Raw genomic sequence first — 24,019 nt, 5'->3', positions numbered from 1 at the left:
AGAAAACATAAATGCATAATATAATATGTATTTTATATCTATAATATATATATATATATCGATTTTTTGAAAAATGTCATCGTTTTTTGAAAAAAATGTCCTCGTTTTTTAACTGACTTGCCCCCCCCCAACCGAATTCTTGGCGACGCCCCTGTTGTACACTTGTGGTAAACCGTCAAAATTGCTCGATTGACGTCCATATTTTGGTACACAGCGGTCACATGTGTTGTTAAAAATAGTGCTATCCGGGCTAATTTTACACGAGGAGTCTGAATCTGGCCTCAGAAATGTATAATAACTGTTCACAGAAATTTCGATTTCATGCAATTAAAACCGTATATTAAAAATTGAGTGTGGCATGACAGACGGTTCCGTGGAAAAAAAGTGTCAGAACAAAAGTTTCTTATATTGACATCCTCTATCGATATGACACTAACCGTTTTTAAAATTCTCAAAAAATAAAAATCGAACCACCCTAATGTATGTGCGTGGTACCCTGTACGCTGTACGCAAAAATTTGTTAACACATCAACTTTCAACCAAGAAAAGTAATTCAAAATCTGACTTCACAGGATTCACTCAAAAATATGTATTGGGGGATTTTTTGGATACGAGAAAACCGAATATGACGTTAGTTTTGCGATACAAATATATTTCGACACACTTTTCATTCAAAAATTTCAAAAAAAAAAAAAATGGAGTTTTGTATGGAAGCCATGCCTGAATGATATCGTAATGAGCTAAAACTTTGCACAGGTTATTCTTTTCACAATAAAATATTATTCTGATAGTTTGAAGAAATTTCAATTCATATAAGGGGTACCTCCCGAACAAAATTTTGGATTTTTTGCTCAAAAACGAAAATGTTGTATGGAAGGTACCCCCCAATTCTATTGAAATTTCTTCAAACTTTCAGAATGTTAGCTTTTTGTGAAAAAAATACCTCGTGCCAAGTTTCACGTCGTTATGATATCATATTGGCATTGATTCCATACAAAAATCCCATTTTTAGTCATTTTTGAATGAAAAGTGTGTCAAAAATTATTTGTTTCGCTAAACTATTGTCAGATTCAGTTTTCTCGTGAATTTAAATTTATAGTAAAAGATATGTAATAAATGCATGTTGTGGATCACAGTGCGGAAAAGTTCATCTTACGGATGTAAGACATTTTATTTTGTCAGCATTTTGAAAATCTATAGCGGGGTCTGTTTCTTGAGTTGTTTTCGAACGGTAACCTAATTAATGTAAACACAGACAAGATGTGTCTCTGGATCCAAATTGTGATCTGAATTAAATTGATGTGCGTACACGTGTAACACAAAGGAATTCAAAAAACATCAAACAAGTGGTTAATAACAGATTGCTTGGCATTAGGACGTCAAAACGCTTTCTTACACATGTTTCATATTATGTAAATCAAAACAAACACATACGTCACCAATATATATATCAATGTTTCAAATAACTTGTAGCTCTTCGTCAGCTGACCCTGATTTTGAATATTATACATATTGGATTTAAAAAAAAACATCTTCACTTTATTGTGTCAACTCAATGGTTTTATTATGGAAAATAAGAAAAGAAACATAGATTGATTTTTTTTTTGTCAATTTTTAGTATGGAAGTTTCGTAACTTCTAAAAAACTTCTGTCTTAATTTAATGCTCATTTTACCGCTGAAGTGGAATTGGTTGCGGATTCGAATAAATAAAATGATCAAAGTTGAATAGAGTCGCAATCATTTCTTCAAACCGTGCAAATTTTTCATGTGCTTTTTGGCATCACCAAGCATTGAAAAATGAGCATCACATATGGCGCATGGAAAAGGCTATTCACCTGTGTGATAGTTTCGCATATGGCGTTTTAAATCTTGTGATTGGCGCTTTAAAACTTTGCACAAATAACACTGATGAAGGCGTCGTTTGCAACGTCCTTCATGTGCATTCTTATCGGTTTCTTTTGTGAATGGTTTAAAGCATTCGGAGCAACGGGGTGGTTGTTGTTTGGAATGTGTGGCCAAATGTCCTTTGAGATGGCATTTCCGAATGAATTTCTTTCCGCAAACACCACATTTGAATTGTTTCTCGCCAGTGTGATGCACTTGCATGTGCCGCTTCAAATTGGTTTTGTAAAAACATTTGTATGGGCAAAGATAACAATCATATCGTCGATGTTTGCAATGATCCTCATGCGATTGTTTCTCGTTTTCATCGGCGAATCTTCGACCACATTGTGCGCAATTAAATGGAAGTTGTTTGATGTGAGTGCGTGAATGGGCGGTGAAATGAGATTTGTGTGTAAATGTTTTGGCACAAATACGGCATCTGAATGGTCTCTCACCACTGTGGATTCGAATGTGTCGTTTGAGATCTGTCAAATGATGAGTGGTGTTCTTGCATATATGACACTGGTATTGACGATGTTTGCATTCGCTTTCGTGGTTGATTTTATCAATTTCATGTGCAAAACCCTGGCGACACTTTGAACAGGAAAATGGAAATTCAGTCGCATGAGTTTTCTTATGAGACTTCAAATTTGACTTTTGTGCAAAAGCCTTGGCACATATTTCACATGCGAACGGCTTTTCGTCGGTGTGGGTACGAATATGCACTGTGAGATGTCCTTTGTTCGATGTTACATAATTACAAAAAGTGCATTTGTGTTTCTTTTGATGCTTTGAATCAGTCGGCTTCTTTGAATGTTTGGCCATTTTTGCACCCTTTGATTTCTTCTGTTTTGCACGACCTTCATTTTGATGTTTTTTATTTGGAATTCGTTTTGAAGCACTTGAACTTTCACCAATCTGATCATCGTTTTTCATTCCATTTCCATCCTTCGCTGTGTCGCATTCTTTCTTCAAACACTCGACTTCGTCCTTGATCTCTTTCTTAAAATAATTCGGCTTGTTTTCCGAATCGATCTCACTGTCGCTTTCGCTCTCTGACTTGATGACTACATTCGTTGTGATTTGGGGCGATGACGAAGTGTCCGGAATCAAATAAGCACCGTCACTTGGTTCTTCTTTTATTTCTCGTTTGATTTCAATTTGTTGTTTCTTTGGCTTTCGCTTGCATTTGTGGTTTTTGAACTTTCCATCCAAAGTTCCTTTGCTTCGATACGGATTCATTTTGATCCACTGCTAATTCGATATGAAAATAAAATGCAATAAATTTAGTGTACTTGAATCAATGTTCCGTCGGAACTTATTTCAATTTTCAAAATATTTTTTAATAACAAAATCAAATCAATCTTTAGACACTATCCAAGGCTCATGTTCAAATATATTCCTTTTAGCAAAAAAAAAAAAAAAAAGACTTTTCCTTAACATAACCTCAACAATTCACCAAACATTCCAATATGCTTCATTTTTGCTAAATTGCTGACTCACTTATGCACACTCAACATTACTACGAATGTGTGCTAAATATTAAGACGCGTACATTGTGCAATGACGTCATGGAAAATTTCCGAATGAAAACTTAGTGTATCGTATCAGTTCTTTTTCTTAAAAATGATACAAAGAGATGAACTAATACAAGAAAACGGACGTTTTAAAATAAGATTAAATAAATATATTACATTGTGTTATCTCCCTTTCAGAAAAAAATCGTATCAATATTTTTCACTCTTTTTTTCTTCAACAAATGTTCAAATTCAATATCTCGCGTTAAACCGATTGATTTCAATTTATTTAATGCAGATTTTTCAATTCTCCCAGTTCTATTCAAGACAAACTGACATTTTAGCAAAAAAAAAAAAACTCACAAATTCCAATTTATTTGCGTACAATTGTGTGTAGTCAAAGAAAGACGCTTGCTTTGAGATACGTGTTGCTTACTCTAATGGCCGACTAACTAACTATGACCCGTATGGTCGTGCAAAAGTAAAAATCTCTGTCTCGCATGACGTGAGCAACATTGCCCATTCATTTGCAAGAATGGTCGTGAAGTTGACTGTCCCTTTTATTGTCACTGATTTAAAAAAAATTGGAATATAGTTCGTTATGAATTTTATTATTATTTTTAATGAATAACAAAGTACTTTTGTGTAATTATCGAATTTAATCTTCATTTCATATTCTGGAACCGTCTGTTACATTGTATTACTCACAGAATATTCTTTTGTTTTAAGGCGAACCTCACTATCAGAATAATAATTTTTGGCACGATATTCAATTCCGATATTTATTTATTTCGCATAACCATAACTTAGTTAAGCGCAACATAAAAAAAATTTCTAGCATTTTCTACATTTATATTCTGGACAATTCTGTTGACCCTCGCATGTATAAGGAACATAACATAGTAAACAAATCAGATCATGGGACAGAATAACACCATATAATCTGAAGTATTTCCAAGTTTGGTTTTTTTGACTCGACCTCGTGTCGTATAAGGTCAGAGACCATTCGGTTGAGCTTGAGCCAACTTATTTGCTCGTTTACAGCTTCTGTTACTGTTAGTTCACAGTATGTTTTTATCACTTACTTTTTTTCAACATCATCATGCCTCCACTACGTTCTTCTATTGATCCTACGTTCATATTTCTAAAAACGATATTTAATGTAATCGAAATAGCATTAGTCCAAGCACAAATAAAACGTCCAACTATCCGTTATTTTCTTAACTCTGATATAAGTCTCTGTTCGCGCAAAAACTTGTTTTAAATTCGCGTGTGTGGTTGTATGGATCGTTCTTTCCGTGCGACACGCATAAAAACGTTATGAATACAGCAAAGAAGTACCATTCCATCTTTAGCGCTTGAGTATTTACAGTGGTTCTTTAAATATTTGTTCAGTGATTTTCTTTGTGTCGATTGAGTAACAGTCAATTATCGAATCGCAATGAGTTTTAATTTGATTATCGCAGGTGAATCTCGTTCCAGATTTTGTTCAAACAATTATTATTTCTTTTACTTTTCTGCACGCGCCTATTGTGTTTCCTCCTATTTGTGAAAAGTTTAGAAAAGACAAAAATTTGTAAAGGTGGCAAAATTGGAGTAAAACATAGAAAAACTTTGCTATTTGAAATCAAGTTAAATCGTGACATTTCCTCGTGAAATAATTATGGTTAATTATTAGAAAGTCACGCTTTAAGACACTTTCAAGTAAAAACGTACGAAACCTTGTTCATTCAATCACTATGAATTTTCGTTCAAATTTGAAGCTTATTTGAACCTTATTTAAATTTTTCCATTGTTTTGAAGAATGACGGAACCGATGATACCAAATTGAATTAAAAAATCACATCAGGAAGTATTTAATCTGACAAGATCGGTCGTTCTTCACCTAATTCAATCCAAATTGCGGGACATATTAGAGAAAAAAAAAGAAAAAAAGTTGAAAATGTGTACAAAGAGTATCGTCCGAGTCTGAAAAAGGTGTTTTTTTGGGTCAAATAAAAAAAGTCAGTTTTAATGTAAAACGGAATTAATCCAAAACAAAGCAAAAGAGTAAATTGAAATGAGAGTTCGGTGTCCGTGTGACCAGTTTTGACAAACCGGTGTAAGACATCGAACGATGTGAAGAACGGATCAAGAATTTTTTTTGCTTGTTTTTCTTCTTCGTTTGTTTTTTTGTTTATCATCTGATCAGAGAAATGCCGTTATTTAACGTGTGCAAACGCAATCGCGAATAAAAAGCAGAAGAGAATACGAAATATATCTCATTTGCGTAACGAGCAAAATTATCGATTGTCATAATTAACTTCTACAAACTCAACAAACCAATGTAAATAAAACCAGAATCAATATGTGCAAGAAGATGTGAATCAGCATTTTTTCAAAATCAAGATTCGTTACAAAGTTCATTGACAACACGGTGCTTCACATCTCGTTTGTGTGTATACAAAATTGTGTGCGCGGGTGAAAGACCTGTTGTTGTTTACATTCTCTCTTGCCACCATTTCGGCGGTTACCTTATAACAGAGTATTGCTCAGCGCTGCTGCCATCCAGAGCATATTAAAATATCTTGCTGAGAATGCGTCGTCCGTCGCATGCGAAGGTACGTAGCAGTTTATACATCACAGCGAACAACAATACATGCATTGTTCTCTATACAATCGTTTGAATGTTTTGAGTCACATAATCGTGAAGAGAACAATGGATTCATTCTTGTTCGCTGTGATGTATAAACTACTACGTACGTTCGCATGCGACGGACGACGCATTCTCAGCAAGATATTTTAATATGCTGTGGATGGCAGCAGCGCTGAGCAATACTCTGCCTTATAATGCGTGTCACAAACATTTGCATATCAAATTAATTTCTTTATTTCTGTTATTCAGGTATTTTGTTGTTGTTATCGCACAATATCGGTGGTTTGCCGCCTCTCGATTCACGTGAGAACAAAGAGATTGTTGGCCAAGCGACGAATATCATCACGGCTAAATTGCTGAAGGGAAATGTTGAAAATCAAAAAAATTCCATCTTTTCGCCCATTGGATACGCATCAATTTTGGCGATCTTAGGTGAAGGCGCACATGAGGAGACAAACAACGATATTAATACCGTTTTAAAGCATCCAAATGATCGGGCATCGGTACGTGGCGCCTATCGATCCGTCTTGTCACACTTACAAGGCATGGATCCGCAGGCTGCACCACAGTTTCGTAGCTGGTTCTATATTTACAAAAATAACACCATCGATGATTCGTATCGTGAGATTTTGGTGAACGATTTTTATGTGACCGTTCGAAATGTAGAACCATATGAGCAACAATCGATGGATGCAACCACTTATTCAATCGTTAGACCAACAGAAGAGATGCAATCGTCGACGAAAGCACCAGATGATAAAGCGAAAAATGAAGATAAACCAACAAATAGCAAAGATATTGTTGAATTTGATTCATTTAAAATGGAAGGCGGTCCAGTGGATGAAACACGCATTGACACCCAAAATGATCCATCGAAATTTGATGAAGTTATTGAAGATCAACAATATGTTGAGGTTCCACTTATTAAAGACGAAATGGCAAAACATAAAGTTGAGACGGTGAACAATGAAGAGGCGGTTGGAGTGGGCAGCGGTGCAAATGACGCAAAGAAAGTTTTATTGCCATTGAAACAGTATGAAGAGATGGAAATTATGCAAGCGGCAGAAACACGATTGGGCAAAGTTGTGAGTTTTTTTTTTCGCGATCGCATGTTGACTATGGAACGAATTTGAATTTGACTTTTGGAAAAAGAGTTGTTGCCAGTACCTTGCAATATTTCGAACGATTTTTTCCACTTTTTAATTTTACGCACACGCTTAATGTGTGAGGTGAAAATTTTTCTTTGAAAATGTCGTAGAACCGTTTGGAATACCGCAAAATACCGACAGTAACATTAAAATTTTTATATAAAAATTAATTCTTATCTTTTTTTGAAGTTTGGTGGAAAATCAGGCGAAGGTGCTTCAATTGTAAGCGGGGGTTCGATCGTTGGAGAAAAGGAAAACTTGACCGAAACTGATACCAATCGATTTGAGCCAAAAATGTTACTGTTCAATGGATTATACTATCATGGAAATTGGGCCACTCCATTCCAGGTGATATCGAGCGATATTTTCGTTATCCACGAGATTTTGTCAATTTTTTCTCATATTTTCCAGTTTTGGTTTGAATTTTTTCACAGTTTTTCATATTTGTTGAAAAGTTTTTTGATTTTTTCGAAGAGTTTTGTAAATTTTTTGGTTTTTTTTGGAAATTTTTGTTTAGATCCAAAAGTAACCAAGAGATTGATTTCAATTATTTTTTGAACCTTTTTTTTACTTTCACCACAGCATTTGCGTGACGAAAATGTTGAAAATATCTTCAATACGATGAATGGTCAAAGAATCCCGATAAAAATGATGAAAGCTCAAGGTTACTTCAAAACTGCCAACATTACAAAGTATAAGAGTGAAGCTGTTGAATTTCCGTATGAGGTAAGAGTCTCCTTTCTCCTCCGTCAATTCAGATCTGATTTTCAATTTTTCCATCAATTTCATTCCAATTCTTCATTCTCAGAATATTCGTTACTCGATGCTTGTCGTGATTCCAGAGGGTTCCGATGGTTTGAAGTATTTAATAAATGAATTCAATGCGAATACATTGAATGAAATCAGTAATGAATTGGCCGATGAATTTATAACGGTGAATTTACCGAGATTTGAAGTGCAAACAACGAGTGGCGCGGAAAAGGTGCTTGCCAAAGAAGGTTTGGCATCCTTATTCACCTCAAAAGCTGACTTCAGCGGTATATCGAAATCGTTAAAACTTCGTCTCGACGAATTACAACAGCACGTCAACTTACGCGTCGATGAAACATCAAGTGCCGAAAACTTTTTGACTGCATCAATTGCATTGCGATCAAATGGCCCGCTGAATGATCGTACCATCGTTATAAATCGACCATTTTTGTTCTTTGTTCGTGATCGCATCGACGATGTGACCATTGTAGCCGGTAAAATTACATCATTGGAATCATTTGCCATGGACGAACCCGAAATTTCTCAATAAATTGCAGCCATTCAGTTTGTGATAGAGAATTATGCTGCTAAATTTAGATTTATGATTGAGAAAGACATAATTTAAAAGACTTAAATACGAAATAATTCGATTGAATAAATCATATTTTATTTTAAACAATAATAATATATACTATGTCATTAGTCACATCGATTTTGTAGAAAATCATTAAATACAACGACAAATTGAAGAGAAAATCGATTTTTTTTTGTTTGAATCCTTCGGTACTGTCACCAATTCGATATTGATATAAATGTATGGTAAGTGTGTGAATGTGTAAAATTACCATCAGTTGAAAGAAATCAAAATATTCGCCATCCGAACACTAAGGAACATTTTTCAATTCAGTTGTTTACCGTTTTAAGCTGAACACATATTCGCCTTCAAATGTCAATTGGTGTGACTTAAGTCTTATTCATTAAATTCATGTTTTCAGGAAATTTGTTTGCGAATGAAATTGGTTTGCTGTGAATGAATATTCAAAGTAAAATAAAAGACTAAACAGTTTCACTACCGACTTTCGAACAGAATTAGGTTTTATTTAATTCTTTTAATAAAACAATATAGAATCGTTGCTTTCATTGGAGTGCCTCATATTCCTGGGGTCTATTTTAGTATGAACCATTTTCTATATTTTAAAAACCTAAAATGTGAAAGATGAATGAAATTAGTATCAAAAAGTAATTTAAATAAAAAACAGTTTTTTATTTAAATTATTGTGTCAATTTACGCTCCAAAAAACCAAAAATATCAAAAAGTAATGTGTTAATGTTGCCTTACAGATCTGTATGGGAAATTAGCTTGTCCACACACCGGACAAATGGCGGTTTTTCCAGGCTGGGAACCAGGGTAAGAATGAACTTCCTTGTAATTCCTTGTAAGATGGGACGGATGGAAGAAGCCGTCACAACGATAATGTTCTGTTAACGTGTAACTACTATCGTTCATTTTCAATTTTTTTTTGCTTTGAAGACCTGTTGACAAAAAAAACGTTTAAATTCGAATGAAGAAAGTATGATGATCTGTACACCACAGTGGTTTTAAAATTGATATGTTAAACGCCACCATCAACGTCATTTCTTATATAACCCCGAAATTTTACACAAAGTGTTTACTGTTTGATATAGAATAAGTTGCGATAAATGATTTATCTCAGTTCTTTTAAGTTGTTTATCCATTTGTACCAGTCTATTGCGCATATAAAATACTTTCTCCTTACATACAAGATATATGCGCGGAAAGTAAGATTCAATGCGATCAATATTTATATATGAATACTTTGCAAATCAATAAACGTTGCTTGAATGTTTACTTGACGTTCGTGTTAACAATCGGTTCGACCATATCATTTTCGACTTTAATTCAGATGATGAAGTGGGCTTGTCGGATTTCGATTCTCTTTGGGATTTTGGTGTGATTATACTATAATTTTGGATATTCAGTGCCATATCTCGACACTTTTTTTGATTATCACTCAAAAATTCAAATGGATAATACAACAAAACTCCACAGACACACATTTTTTCCAATTTTAGTTTTACCACAGTAAAATGTTCAAATTATGGCATTAGCAACATAATATTCTAGAGAGAAACGAATTCCGACAAGCCTATAATAAAGCTGTATCCAAACAAGAGTAAAAATAAAACCAATTACGTCTCAAGCTGAAAGTTGAAAGCAAACACATATACATCAAGCAAACGCCGATTGAAACAAATTTTTTGTGGCTATTTATAAATTGTTATCATCTATGAACATTTCTGTGGGCGAGAGAATGAGTCATTTTCAGCGACGCACATATCACACCGAAAATATCGAAAAGTCTACGACTGCAGAATTGTCCATAATAAACACGCGGGGATTCTTTTAATCATGTTTTAAGCTACAGAACAATAAATGTAGCATCATCAACTCAACTTAGTGTACATGATGTGATAAATAAACAAGTGACTGAAATTCAATATTAAGCGCGAGAATTAAGTATAAACAAGAAAAAATCAAATGCGTTTTTCAATATTTGAGAACTCCGTACGTGGTTTATTTTAAGTGAATTTAGCGAAAGGTTTTTTTTAAACTTTTAAAACAAGTGAGTTGCTTAGGAAAGAAACCAGCTGAAAGAAATTGAAATTCTCTCCACGTTTCGACCATTTACTTTTGCTTTACTGGAAATTCCCTCCAAATGCCAACCCTTGTAAACGACCGAAATGGAAATGTCTGAAAAAATAACAAAATCTGCGGAAATGTGTTACAAAAAAATAGCGATGAAATCTTTTTCTTTGTAATAAAAAGCAAGAAATTTCGCTGCTGATAGAATTAGGTTTTATTCAACTCTTTCAACAAACGATGTGAAGATATATATTTAAAAAGATGTCATTGCATATGTTTCTGCTCTACTATGAACCATTCCATTTGCTATTGTCTGCCAATCTGAAATATAAAAAAATGAATGAAATTAGTACCAAAAAGTAATGTGTTTTTGATACGTTGACTTACAGATCGGTAAGGAAGATTAACTTTTCCACACACTGGGCAACTGATGGCCTTTAAAGGCTGGAACCCAGGGTAAGAATGATCTTCCTTGTAATATCTGGTACATCGAGGAGGATGGTGGATGCTGTCACAACGATAATATTCTGTAAAAAGAGAAATATTTCTGCCCATTTCTCACTTTATGTTGCTTTGAAAAGAAAAAACGTTTAAATTGGAATGAAAAAGATATGAAGCACACTACAGTGCTCTCAAAATTGATCTGTCAAGCAATGCCATGGAACTCATTTCCGATATTTTGGTGAACACCGAAATTTAACTCAATGTGTTTAATTTTTGGCGATGTTTTGTCTAGAACAAGTTGCAATTAATCATTTATTTCATTTCATATGTCTTGTTTATTCATTTATGTCAGTTGATATCGTAAATGAACAAATTCAATTCAATCAATATTATTACATATCAACGCTTTGCAAATCAATATTTTTCTATTTGAAAGGAAATTGTGAGCACTTTTATCGTCAATCGAACGCTTATTGAAACAAAAATTGTGTAGCGCTTTATAAAACATTTGTTATGAATTCGAGGAGAGTCAATGCTAACGAGCATGTTTACTGGATCATATGTAAATATGTCTCAAAGACACTCCAGAAGTGGCAGATTAATAACAAATTTTCATATGAGTCAATTACATTGCTCGATAAATCACGCTTTGCTTCGAAATCTCTTTTCAATTATGCTTATGTGGTATTATGTGTCATGCAAATTTGTGTATAAAAGCAAAGTGTTTATTCGTTTCAGATATTTTGTAATTCCGTTGTTTGGCGTGTTTCTTAGCTAACACAGTGTTGACACAAGTCGATCTTAATTTTGCTTATTTCATTTCGTTTTAGTCGACATTCACATATGAAAATAAAACGTTATTAGTATTTTATGGTTCGTTATTTCATTTGTCCGTTGTATTCGCTCCATATTCAACGCAAATTTCACATTCTTCGACTTTGTAAGTTAAATCCACAAGATCTGTGTTATTCATTCGGAAGTAAGTTTTTTGCCTTTTTCGTGTATTTCCTTGATTAAGTCATCATTCAGATCAGTGTACACTGTACAGTGTCCATAGCACGCAGTTCCGTATTTTTTTTAATCGTTCCATCAATATTATAAATGCAAATTCATTCAATATATTCAGTCATATTTATTTTATAAAATACTGTGAAAGATGAAATCTAAAAAAGTTTTAATTTTTTTCCAACGTAGTTTTGTCAATTTTATAAACTACAAACCAAGCGAAAGATCTTACATCAAAATGGAAAGCCGATCTGAAATTGATGTTCCAAATAACACGAAAGAGAAGAAAAGTGTTCCAGCTAAAAAGGTGTGGAAACATCCTCAACTTGATACAATCTCGCCTGAGGTAATGCAACTGAAACCCGGGAATTTCTTTCCTAATTTCATATTGATCATGTTCGTTTGTTTTTCAGAAATTTTACGGAAAGACAATTGAAAAAGATGCAGAAAATCATGATGAATTTTGGTTGCGTAGACGAGCTGAACTTGTCTAGGCTTGGCTATTGAAGAAATATCGATTTTCAACTCTTCAGTTCAGACTTTGACATTATTCAATTATTTTCTCAAAATGAAATATATTTTTTGCGGAAATGTAAAAAAAATTGAAAATAAACATTGATTTAAAAAGCATTTCGTTTGTCTTCTCGAAAGTGTGCTATTTATTTTTTCGAATATTTCAGGAGATGTTAAAGACCCGCACAATTGTACACGTCTCTTCCTCACACCAACAGGATTTTTTTCACATGCAATTTCATTTATATCTCATTTTCGGATTCTCAATAAACGCACGATGACCAATCACTGACGTACAAACCGTCAAAATTCTATTTTGAAAAAGAAAAGAAAAAATAAACGCGAATGAACAGGTCCTGAAATGCCAACCATCATGACTGAGAGATGTCATATTGTAAAAACGCCATCTGGTGACGTGTGCGAATTGTGGTTGAAAACAAGCGATATGAAAATTTAGTTGAGACACTATCCAACAATTCCGTCTTTGTAATTACATACATTAATAACCACCTCAATAAATGGCGCATTATTGTGCAACTTTTTTCTCGTCCATTGTTCTAGCAATGGATAATCATTTTTCTGTTTCAAATATAAACGTCGACTTCCGATAAAGTCGGCAATTGTTGAATTAAAATATCGCATAAAACCCTTTGAGTGACCCAGCAATGTAACATTATCATCCGTGCCTATAACGTACTTATCGAGAACCATATCAATTTTTCAAACATTTTTGTCAAATTTCAAAGCGTTTTTCAGTTGAATGACAGCTTTGGTGCACAAAAATTTCACGTTGACTAACATTGACTATGTGATAGTGCTCGTCTCCAAATCCTAGAGCCACGTCAGTTTTCCCATATACACAATTTGCGGAGCAAAGGATCTTTGAGTTTGATATTACAGTTGCACTGCACCTATACACCGTATCTTTACTACCGTCTTTGTATAAAAGTTCAGCCGTGTATTTGTAGTCTTCGAATTTCTCAACTGCAATGAATGCTCAATTTTAGATGATTGAACGTGAATTCAATGAAGCGAAATTAGTGTAGTTCACAATATTTTTAAAGCTGAAAATAGTACCTATTCCTCTGCTTGACTGAAATTTCTTTTGAATGAATGAACCAAGCGGGGTTGGCGTATATGAGATTGGGAACTTTTTTATGCGAACGCAGCTGATCAGCGCCACCTCACATTAGTTCGAATTAGATCGAAAAACTGAATTTAATTTTGTAGCATTGAAATGAAAAAGAGAAAAAACAACAACAATAGCACGGCCACACAGAGCTGTACATCTATGCGTGCTGATGCATACATACACATATACGCTTTCTTCATTCTTTCATTCCATTGTTATACGTATCTCACTGGTCAACAGATCTATGTTTTTTTTTTCTCTTTTTCGATTCAATTCATTGTAACTAAATTGAGTTCAACTATGGAATACAAGATGGCACAGATGAGGGGAATTCGCATTTTGTCTCTTCATAGGCTTAGCCGGTTGGAATGAACATATTTTTTCTTTGAAGAATATAATTTTAACGAAAAAAGGTATTTATAACCAACCTGATCAAATTGTTTCCTGTTTTGCAATGCTCGTGGTTTCGTTGGAAGAGCAGAAGATTTTACCAACTCTTCAAAAAACTTTATGCCGTCTTTGATTGGTTGTTCTTCAATTGATATGCGATTTTTTCTTTCAATTTTATGGGTGTTTTCGCGGGATTTGCTTCATTTCCACGCTCAATTTTGGCGCCTTTGTTTGATACATCCGATTTTCCACCCACAAATAAGTGCTGAAAAAAGACACTCCTAATAATAGATAGAGATATCAACTTTTTCATGGATCAAGTGTTTTGGTCTTGAAAAGTTACCAAAACGTAAGCGTTTGAATTCTAAAAAGGAACGACTGAACTGAAGTATTCTTCCAAAAAAATTGATCTTTTTCAAAAATTAAATTTTCTCTTTACCGAAGTAAAGTATAAGCTCACCTCTGAAATGATAAGCCCAAATAGCAACAACATGAAATATCTCAAATTCAACATTGTTCCTTTCTTCTTGTTTTACTCAATGTTTCACGATTACCTAAATGGAGAGATCTTATTGATAATCATCAACAAATGTTCCACTTTTAATATTCATTTGATCCTCATTAATATGCCTTCATTAAAATGATGAGTAATTTATGTACATTCGTATTAAAATGTATAAATTATCATCAATACACTAGCATTGTTACGAATGGGTTGGAAGGTGTTGATGATCGTTCGCAATAGCTGCATATCTAATAAGATTCATATCTAGATTCATACATTTTGTGTGTCTAGTGTGAAGCATATGCAAAAGAAGTCGAAAAAACCCCATCACACTCTTTTATTTGATTTCGGAACATTCTTCATTTTTCTTCAATTCTTCAAAAACGATCCAAACAATTTTGACTCGCTTTGAAAAAATGTTGGTTTGAACAACGAAAGAGAGACAACCTAGGAGACAACTGTGTAATAGTGCTTCAATTATATTCAATTTTGACTTAAATCGAATTGAGTTTAATTCTCGTGCTTTAATGACCAAAACAAAATAAATTACAGATAATATGCCAAGATTTTTGTTTACGCTGCATTCGCACTATCATCATTGTGTATCGCATCCACAGTCAATGCTTCGTTCTTCAAACACTGTTTCATTTGTGTTTAATGTGCATTGTATCTATTTACATGTGTGGTATTTATTTATTTTGTAGTACTGTAAGCTGATTTGACGCCGCATTGCATGTGAGTCAGAAAATAAAAGTGAAAGAGAAAAAAATACTCAATAAATGTCGACATTTTCAATATACATTTTAAACCGATTGACAGAAATGATTCACTGCGATAACCTACTTAAAAGTAAACAAACAACAGTAGCTGCATCGTACCAATTTATATAATTTACACGTTTTTCCCATCATAGGTTCCGAAACTGTGTAAAGCAGATAAAATTTCGATTGAAAACAAAGCAATAATCCGTATAGTCTATAATCTAGATAGAGCTCTCTCTAACGGTCGAAGATTGATGGGGGTTCCCAGCTAAAAATCGATTCAGTAAAATTTCCCCGAACAAAAATTGATAATAAGAGAGTTTTCGAGCAAAAATTGGTACTGAGGGGGAGGGGTAGCGAATCGAACGAATTTCCATCAAAAGTTCAAACAGTAGGAAGGATTCAATCCGATCAATGTCTAAACGGATGAGTTGCACAGTCAAACAAACATTTCGATCATATTTTTTCTTGTAAAAATTTATTCTTGAAAATAATTTCTGATTATTTCAAAACCGTTGTCCATCTATTTAAAACTAGAAAAAAATTCTGGGAATTCCCTACTTTTGTTTCATTTTGCTCCATTTCTCAGCGATCACTACAGCTTATCAACGCTATGATTCAGATGAGAGAAGCAGCGTTTTAATTGCAATTCAATGAACTAAAAGATGCATTTTAATGAAATTCTATCAATTGAATGAAAATAGCTTGAAATTAAATGCCATATTTACAAGTGAATCATTCTCGTTGTTGTGCAAAGGAACTAAAATGTGACCTCTCTGATAAGGCACTCTGTGATTGCTTCAATTAATTGAGTTAAAAAAATTCGGTCAATGCTTCAAAAGTTCTCACTGTTATTTAATCGTTGTTTCTTCAAATAACGCAGACTTTCGAACCAACGATAAAGATAACGACCACGACATCCGTAGTCCGTATAAACTTCGTCTATTTATTTCAGTTTCATGACGTATCGGTGAGTTTTTTGTGCTAAATTGTCGTTGAATTGATATATAAACAACACGCTCGTGTGACTTTAGATTCAGTGAATACAAACCATGTGGATCGCTTGCGTGCTTTTTGTTATCGGCGTTTTAAGCCATCAAATCTCAGCCGATGACATAAATTGTGGCAACGCCATTCAAATTGTGGCTCCGGTGAATCATTCCTTCCACCTAAATTTAAATGAATTAAAAGAAGTTCTCGAAACCGATCATATCAAGGATCGACATGTTGTTGTGGTCTCAATCGCAGGAGCATATCGACAAGGGAAGAGTTTTCTATTGAATTTCTTCATCAAATACTTGGAGGCACAGGTAACCACTTTTTTGATGACGTTTACAAGTACCGCAGTCATGCTAATGTATTCATTTAAATAGTACAAAAAACACAATGTCACTGATTGGCTTGGCGAGACTAAAAATGACAGCAAAATAAATTGATTTAAATGGCGAAGCGGTTTAGACCGAGAAACAGTCAGTATTTGGATGTGGTCCGACATTTTCACCCATGATTTTCCGAATGGTGAAAAAATCGCAATTCTCCTGCTTGACACACAGGGACTTTTCGACGATCATAGCACTTTGCATGATAACACGGCAATATTTGCACTCAGTATGATGTTGTCGTCCGTTCAATGTTACAATTTGGTGAATATGATACGCGACAATGATTTGCAGCATTTGGATCTATTCACCGAATACGGCCGTCTTGCTCTCGAACAAACCGATGAAAAACCGTTTCAAAAGCTACTTTTCACCGTTCGTGACTGGTCAAATCCACAGAAGTTTTCATTTGGAGACAGCAAAATGTATGCGGACAAAGTCTTCGCCGAAAATTCAGAACAAACTCCTGAAATGAAAGAGTTGAGACGACGTATCAGAATGAGTTATCAACAAGTTGACACATTTTTATTGCCGCATCCTGGATTTGTAGTAGCGGTTGATCAAAATTTTAATGGCGAACTAGATCTGATCGAACCAATATTCATTGAATATGTGAAAGAATTGTCGACATCGCTTTTTGCTCCGGAGAATCTAATTGTGAAAAAAATCAACGGCCAACAAGTTCGTGCTCGAAATTTGTCACAATATTTAGAATCGTATACGAATATGTTCAATTCAGACAAATTACCGGAGATAAACTCGGTTTTAATGGTATGTGTTGTCGATTTTCATTTCGAAAATATTGTTTAAGATACTCATTCAAATCGGTAGTTCTATAAAAACAGGCAACAGCTCAAGTAAGCAACACAATTCTATACAATGATTGCATGCAAAGGTACAGTGATGCAATGGAAACAGCACTTGAGAATGCAAATCCGTTTATGAGCGAAAATGAACTTGTGCAACTTCATGAACAGACAAAGACTGGTGTATTGGCACAGGTATGGAATGATCAGAGTCGCTCTTAATTCAATTGAAGTGCTAATAAATTCACTTTGATTCAAACAGTTCTTAGAAAAACCAAAGCTCGGCGGCGATGAGCTTCGAACAAAATTCCAGCGAAAACTTGAAAATGGCACGCAACAGCGATATCGAACATTCAAAGCTGAAAATGAAAGAAAACGCAGGGATTTCATTGTAAGTTTACATTCGATCCTTTTGAATTTTCAGTTCGTTCTATTAATGCACACTTTCAATGACAATGGTTCTTTAGGAAAAAGCCAATTTACACAATGAAAAAATCAGCGGTGAAATTGTTGGAGCCGTTAAGCGAAATCTTCTCCAAGAAATTGAAAAGATAAATTCCGAACTCAGTTTTGCTCAGTTGAACAATGTGTTCCAATCCGAAACCGATGCCGCTTTAAGAGATGTAAGTGAACTAAATTCTCAATTGAATAAATGAAATTGAATCGATTTTGAATTCACAGTTTGCTTCCCGAAAAATGGGCGATGATGACATATCCAGAGATCGTCGTGAAAAGATTAAAAATGATCTAAACACGTTGAAGGACTCAATGGCCAAAACATTGGAATCATACACTCGTGCCCTGCAATCTTATAGAGATACAATGCATGAATCTCTCAACGGAGTTCAGTATTTCAGTCCCGATGATTACATTAAACTCCATCAAAAGGCGAAGAACGTAGCTGTCAATCGGGTTTGTCTTTTTTACCTATGCAGAACTTCAAACGAGCAAATAATTTCCCCAATTTGTAATTCAGTTCCAATCGCAACCCGGAGACAATGAATTGAAAACGGTTATTCGGCGCAAGATTGAGGCGAATATTGAACAAAATCAGCATTTATTTGGTGCAACAAATTAAGCAAAACGTCAAAATTTCCTTGTAAATATTTGCTTGACATTTATTTTTGTTGCGTTTTGTATGAATTTGATTGAATGGAATCGCATGTTTCAAGTGGATTTTTTAATATTTTTCAATTATAGCAAAGAGCAAACACTCACAGTGAGATTTTAGTCAAGGAATTAAAAGCATCGTTCGAGAATAAAGTAAGGAATGGTATTGGAAGCGCATACTTAAGCGATAATGAGTTTTCCGAATTATTTTCAAAATCAAAGGAATGTGCTCTACAACAGGTGTGATAAGAACTTGAAAGGTTTTACATTATCCGATTAATTGAGTGCTTTGTTTAGTTTGATTCGGGCAAAATGGGCAACGATGAACTGTCTACTCAAGCTTATCACAGTTTCCGTCCGATACTTGAAGCAGGTATAAACAATTTGCAAGCCACACTTAAAGCAGTCAACGAACAAAATAAGCCAGAACCATACAAACCCAGTGAATGGATTATATTGCGTGAAGCATTTAAGGATTGGTTAAAACATATCTAACACACCAACACTTCAAGTGAATGGTGATAAAAAGACCAAAATCAAGGGACATTTAATTGAAAACAATGAAAAACTTGTAAATATACCCTTATATTACCGTGTAATTTCTTTAGAGTTCGAATAAAAATTGAAAAACATCTTTTCAATATTTTTTTTCTTTCAATGCTTGTTGTTTTAAGTTTTAACTGATAATTATCTGTCGCTTCTATATGAGTAAATAACAATTGAATAAATCACGTATATTCTTACCGATTTTGCGAAAAATATGTTAAAAATCATCCTGAATATTCAAATATATGATTAGTTGATTACGTAATACGTTTTTGCATTTATTCAGCACACAAGATTAGAATACTATCACAAAATTCCCAAATTGTGGTTTGCTGTGACGTTCGTTAGCCGAAAACACGGGCGGTAAATCTGATTTTTTTTATTTGAAAGAGTATTTCTAATGATTGATCGTTTATCGCAATATCCTCGCATACAAATTTCGCTTCATTGTTGTTAATATGAAGCAGCAAAACAGCATCATCAAAGCAGTGAAGAGCAAAATAGTCACACACTCTGCTTCGTTTGCCGCACACCGTATCGCCAAATTGAAAAGGATTACACAAGGAAGGGAAAGAGGAAAGGAAGTCAAGTTTTCAACTTCATCTCAATTAAAGCACAAAGTGGCATGTTTTAGTCATTTTTAGTGATAACAAATACAAAGTATGCAAAGTAAATATTATGGTTATAGTCATTAAAAATTACGTTATTTTTTCGATAGAACACGATTGAATAAATCAATTAAATTTGGCCTGACGATGCAATAAACAACACAAATAAAAGAAATGCTCATATTTAGCTAAACGAACGACGAACTTCTAAATTACAAGAAAATAAAATGACCAAAATTTAAAGAATAACTAAAAAAAACATCGTTCCAGTCTATTTGCCGCAAGTAAGTTTTGTGTTGTAACATTGCTTCGACGCTTGATTGCATACGCCGCACGTATATGTCTGACTGATATCAACAAACATATATAAATACCATTGGCATGCAACCCCGAACTCAGTTTAAAAATTTTGATCATGTGGATCGTTTACGTGCTCTTTGTTATCGGCGCTTTTAGCCATACAATTTTCGCTGATGAGCAAAATACAGGCAACGTGAATGCTGTTCAAATTGTGACTCCGGTGAATCATTCGTTTCAATTGGATTTGAGTGAATTAAAACAAGTTCTCGAAACCGATCATATCAAGGATCGACATGTTGTTGTCATTTCAATCGCAGGGGCATATCGACAAGGGAAGAGTTTTCTATCGAATTTCTTCATCAAATACTTGGAGGCACAGGTAGTCACTTTTCAAATGACATTTTCTTACGACACTTTTCTTATGAACGTTTCTTTAAATAGTACAAAAAGCACGACGTTTCTGATTGGCTGGGAGAAAACAAGGCCAATAGCAAATTAGATGGATTCAAATGGCGAAGCGGTCGAAAGCGAGAAACAATCGGTATTTGGATGTGGTCCGATATTTTTACCCATGATTTTCCGAGTGGTGAAAAAATTGCCATTCTCCTACTTGACACGCAGGGAATTTTCGACGATCGTAGCAGTTTAAGTGATAACACGGCAATATTTGCGCTCAGTATGATGTTGTCGTCTGTTCAGTGTTACAATTTGATGCAAAACATTCGCGAAGATGATTTACAACATTTGGAACTATTCACCGAATACGGCCGTCTTGCCCTCGAACAAACAAATGAAAAACCGTTCCAAAAGCTACTCTTCATCGTTCGTGACTGGCCATTCGCATATGAAACAGCATATGGTAATGGAAAAAAGGTTGCGGATGAAGTATTTGCTGGAAATTCAGAACAAACACCTGAAATGCAAGAGTTGAGACGACGAATCGTAATGAGTTTTCAACAAATAGACGCTTTTCTAATGCCTCATCCAGGATTGGCAGTTGCAAATTCACGGAATTTTTCGGGCGAACTAAATCAAATCTCAGCAGAGTTCAAACAATACGCTAAGGAATTGGCTCCATTACTTTTTGCTCCGGAAAGGTTAATTGTGAAAAAAATCAACGGCCAACAAGTTCGCGCTCGGGATTTTTCACAATACTTACAAGCTTATACGAATGTATTCAACGGAGGTTCATTGCCGGAACCAAAATCGGTTTTAATGGTATGTGTTTTATGCTTTTTCATGTTGAAATTAATGCAGAATTTATTGTTGAAGATTCATTTATTCAAATCGTTATTTCTATTCAAATAGGCAACAGCTGAAGCAAGCAACACAATTCTATACAATGATTGCATGCAAAGGTACAGTGATGCAATGGAAACAGCACTTAAGAATGCAAATCCGTTTATGAGCGAAAATGAACTTGTGCAACTTCATGAACAGACGAAGACTGATGTATTGGCACAGGTATGGAATGATCGGTGTCGCTCTTAATTCAATTGAAGTGCTAATAAATTCACTTTGATTCAAAAAGTTCTTAGAAAAACCAAAGCTCGGTGGCGATGAGCTTCGAACAAAATTCCAGCAAAAAATTGAAAATGGCACACAACAGCGATATCAAACATTCAAATCCGAAAATGAAAGAAAACGCAGGGAGTTCATTGTAAGTTTACTTTCGACCCCTCTAAATTTCCAGTTCGTTCCATTGATACACACTTTCAATGACAATGGTTCTTTAGGAAAAAGCCAATTTACACAACGATAAGATTGGAATTGAGATTATTGGTGCAGTTAAGCAGAAAATGCTCCAAGCAATTGAAAAAATGAATTCCGAACTCAGTTTTGCTCAGTTGAACAATGTGTTCCAATCCGAAACCGATGCCGCTTTAAGAGATGTAAGTGAATCAAATTCTCGATTGAATAAATGAAATTGAAACGATTTTGAATTCACAGTTTGCTACCAGAAAAATGGGCGATGATGACATATCCAGAGATCTTCGTGAAAGGCTTAAAAATGGTCTAAACACTTTGAAGGACACATTGGCCAAAACGTTGGAATCATACACTCATGCCCTGCAATCTTATAGTGATACAATGCATCGATCCCTCGGCGAAGTTCAATACTATAGCCATGGCGATTTCATCGGTGTTCATCAAAAGGCGAAGAATGCAGCTGTTAATCAGGTTTGTCTTTTTTAACTATCCAAAACTTCAAACGAGTTAATAATTTTCCCAACTTGTAATCCAGTTTCAATCGCAACCCGGAGACAATGAATTGAAATCTGTAATTCAACGAAAAATTGAGGCAAATATTGAAAAAAGACAGCATTCGTTTGGTGAAGTTAATGAAGCGAAACGGCAGAAGTTCCAGGTAATTTATCGGAGAACGCTTGAATGATGTCAATTTGTTATTGAAATATTTCACATATTCAATTGTAGCAACGAGCAAAGGCCCACACAGAGGCCTTAGTCAGAGAATTAAAGGCATCATTCGAAAATAAAGTGAAAAATGGAATTGGAAGCAGATTCTTAAGCGGTGATGATTTGGTAAGATTGATTTCGAAAACTAAACAAAGCGTTTTGCAAGAGGTATGTAAACAAATTTCAAAACGTGTTATAATCTCCACCAAATCCGAATGTTTTGTTTAGTTCGAATCAAGAAAACTGGGTAATGATGAACTGTCAAATGCAGCTTATCACCATAATCGGCCAATACTTGAACGCGAAATAGACAGTTTGCAAGTTAATTTGAATAAAGACAACGAACGAAATAGGCCAGAGCCGTACGAACCAAGCAATTGGGTTAAATTTCGGGATGCTACTTTTGGAAAGTGGTTTGGATAAATGATCCTGCTCCAGAAATAAATATAGATTTGAAAAATTAGATTATCTTGCTTTCAAACTATATATAAAAAGATTCTTATAATAACTGAAGAAAATTTGACCTCAAATGGTGAAAAACATTAATTCCCCAATGAAAATGAATTTAATGTATTCTTCTAACTAAGAAAAACTTAAATAAATATTTTTTCAATTTCACTCTATAAAATACGAGTTTTCATAGCCTATCATAGGCGTTTTTTACTAAATTGTTGGTACTGAATAAGCAGCTTATTATATGCAAAAAAAGAGATTAGATTAGCGTTGGAATTTCCAACTCGAAAAAGTATCGCGTAAAGAGTGAACCTTGAATTGAGAGTGAATGTTTAACAAACTGATTATTTACTATCGCTTTACGTGCACAAAGAACAAATACATAGCAAAGAACTCTGCATTCAATCTTATCAAAATTTCCGCCAAATGCGTATTTGCTCGTCAGCTTGCACGGACCACTAAAAAATTCAATAAATTATAATATAAATTTATTCGGTCTGAATATTTCGACGCAATTATTTTTTTGGGAATGTTTAAGTCACAGGCTCTTCTTCATTTATTCTTGGAAAAGAACTCGAATTCCAACTATCAAATTAACAACATCTGGAATGTTTGCATTAAATAAACGTCTATGCTTTGATTGATGCTAAAAAAATCCCCGAGCTATGATTCAACCCGTGTATTTCCATAACAAGAAAAAGTACCAATTTAAATTCATAATAAGTCATGCAACCGCTGATAATCGCCTTTTTCTCAACGATCAACGAACTTTTGAAAAACTGCTTACGGGAAAATAAAATTACCAGAATTCAAAGAACAACTAAAAATAAGACAGCCGCATCAGTCTAATCTATTCGCCGCAAGTAAGTTCTGTGCCGTATCGTTGCTTCGATAAGTAAGCTAGCTCTTGCCGTATCGTTGCATACGCCGCACGTATATGTCTGACTGATATCAACAAACATATATAAATACCATTGGCATGCAACCCCGAACTCAGTTTAAAAATTTTGATCATGTGGATCGTTTACGTGCTCTTTGTTATCGGCGTC

General features: G+C 34.5%; 3 protein-coding genes and 1 long non-coding RNA gene across 4 annotated transcripts; 2 read left to right on the top strand and 2 right to left on the bottom strand.

Moving 5' to 3' along the window:
- Nucleotides 1-1,657: 1,657 nt before the first annotated feature.
- Nucleotides 1,658-3,845, bottom strand: LOC116349547 (zinc finger protein OZF-like). The gene is made up of 2 exons (XM_031781029.1): nt 3,766-3,845; nt 1,658-3,136 (listed from the first exon to the last, which is right to left on the bottom strand). Exon 2 carries the CDS (start codon nt 3,125-3,127, stop codon nt 1,829-1,831), a length of 1,299 nt encoding a protein of 432 aa, XP_031636889.1. The 5' UTR covers nt 3,128-3,136; nt 3,766-3,845; the 3' UTR covers nt 1,658-1,828.
- Nucleotides 3,846-4,757: 912 nt separating this feature from the next.
- On the top strand, nt 4,758-8,695 carry LOC116349529 (alpha-1-antiproteinase S-like). The gene is made up of 5 exons (XM_031781009.1): nt 4,758-4,868; nt 6,287-7,122; nt 7,375-7,533; nt 7,768-7,911; nt 7,994-8,695. The coding sequence occupies exons 1-5, from the start codon at nt 4,844-4,846 to the stop codon at nt 8,483-8,485; spliced, it is 1,656 nt and encodes a 551-aa protein (XP_031636869.1). The 5' UTR covers nt 4,758-4,843; the 3' UTR covers nt 8,486-8,695.
- Nucleotides 8,696-10,860: 2,165 nt separating this feature from the next.
- On the bottom strand, nt 10,861-14,631 carry LOC116349548. The gene is made up of 4 exons (XR_004201925.1): nt 14,545-14,631; nt 14,123-14,349; nt 10,988-11,127; nt 10,861-10,921 (listed from the first exon to the last, which is right to left on the bottom strand). It is a non-coding gene; the product is annotated as an uncharacterized LOC116349548 (long non-coding RNA).
- A 1,752-nt stretch (nt 14,632-16,383) lies between these two features.
- Nucleotides 16,384-22,958, top strand: LOC116349549 (atlastin-like). The gene is made up of 9 exons (XM_031781030.1): nt 16,384-16,660; nt 16,724-17,500; nt 17,575-17,730; nt 17,798-17,926; nt 18,003-18,158; nt 22,050-22,280; nt 22,345-22,467; nt 22,536-22,685; nt 22,746-22,958. Exons 2-9 carry the CDS (start codon nt 16,832-16,834, stop codon nt 22,938-22,940), a joined length of 1,809 nt encoding a protein of 602 aa, XP_031636890.1. The 5' UTR covers nt 16,384-16,660; nt 16,724-16,831; the 3' UTR covers nt 22,941-22,958.
- The last annotated feature ends 1,061 nt before the right edge of the window (nt 22,959-24,019 follow it).

Source organism: Contarinia nasturtii, unplaced genomic scaffold (assembly GCF_009176525.2).
Source record: "Contarinia nasturtii isolate CC-2019 unplaced genomic scaffold, AAFC_CNas_1.1 Cnas_scaffold_2932, whole genome shotgun sequence".
NCBI lineage: Eukaryota > Metazoa > Arthropoda > Insecta > Diptera > Cecidomyiidae > Contarinia > Contarinia nasturtii.
This window is presented reverse-complemented; position numbering and strand designations above follow the sequence as displayed.

What these genes read in the sequence shown, in the direction of transcription:
- LOC116349549 (XM_031781030.1), top strand. Translation starts at nt 16,832, where the DNA reads ATGTGGTCCGACATTTTCACCCATGATTTTCCGAATGGTGAAAAAATC. An exon ending in AGAATGCAGCTGTTAATCAG is followed by an intron (nt 22,281 to 22,344) that starts GTTTGTCTTTTT and finishes CTTGTAATCCAG; the next exon opens with TTTCAATCGCAACCCGGAGA. An exon ending in CGAAACGGCAGAAGTTCCAG is followed by an intron (nt 22,468 to 22,535) that starts GTAATTTATCGG and finishes ATTCAATTGTAG; the next exon opens with CAACGAGCAAAGGCCCACAC.
- LOC116349547 (XM_031781029.1), bottom strand. Translation starts at nt 3,127, where the DNA reads ATGAATCCGTATCGAAGCAAAGGAACTTTGGATGGAAAGTTCAAAAAC.
- LOC116349529 (XM_031781009.1), top strand. Translation starts at nt 4,844, where the DNA reads ATGAGTTTTAATTTGATTATCGCAG. An exon ending in TTTTAATTTGATTATCGCAG is followed by an intron (nt 4,869 to 6,286) that starts GTGAATCTCGTT and finishes TCTGTTATTCAG; the next exon opens with GTATTTTGTTGTTGTTATCG. An exon ending in ATTGGGCCACTCCATTCCAG is followed by an intron (nt 7,534 to 7,767) that starts GTGATATCGAGC and finishes CTTTCACCACAG; the next exon opens with CATTTGCGTGACGAAAATGT.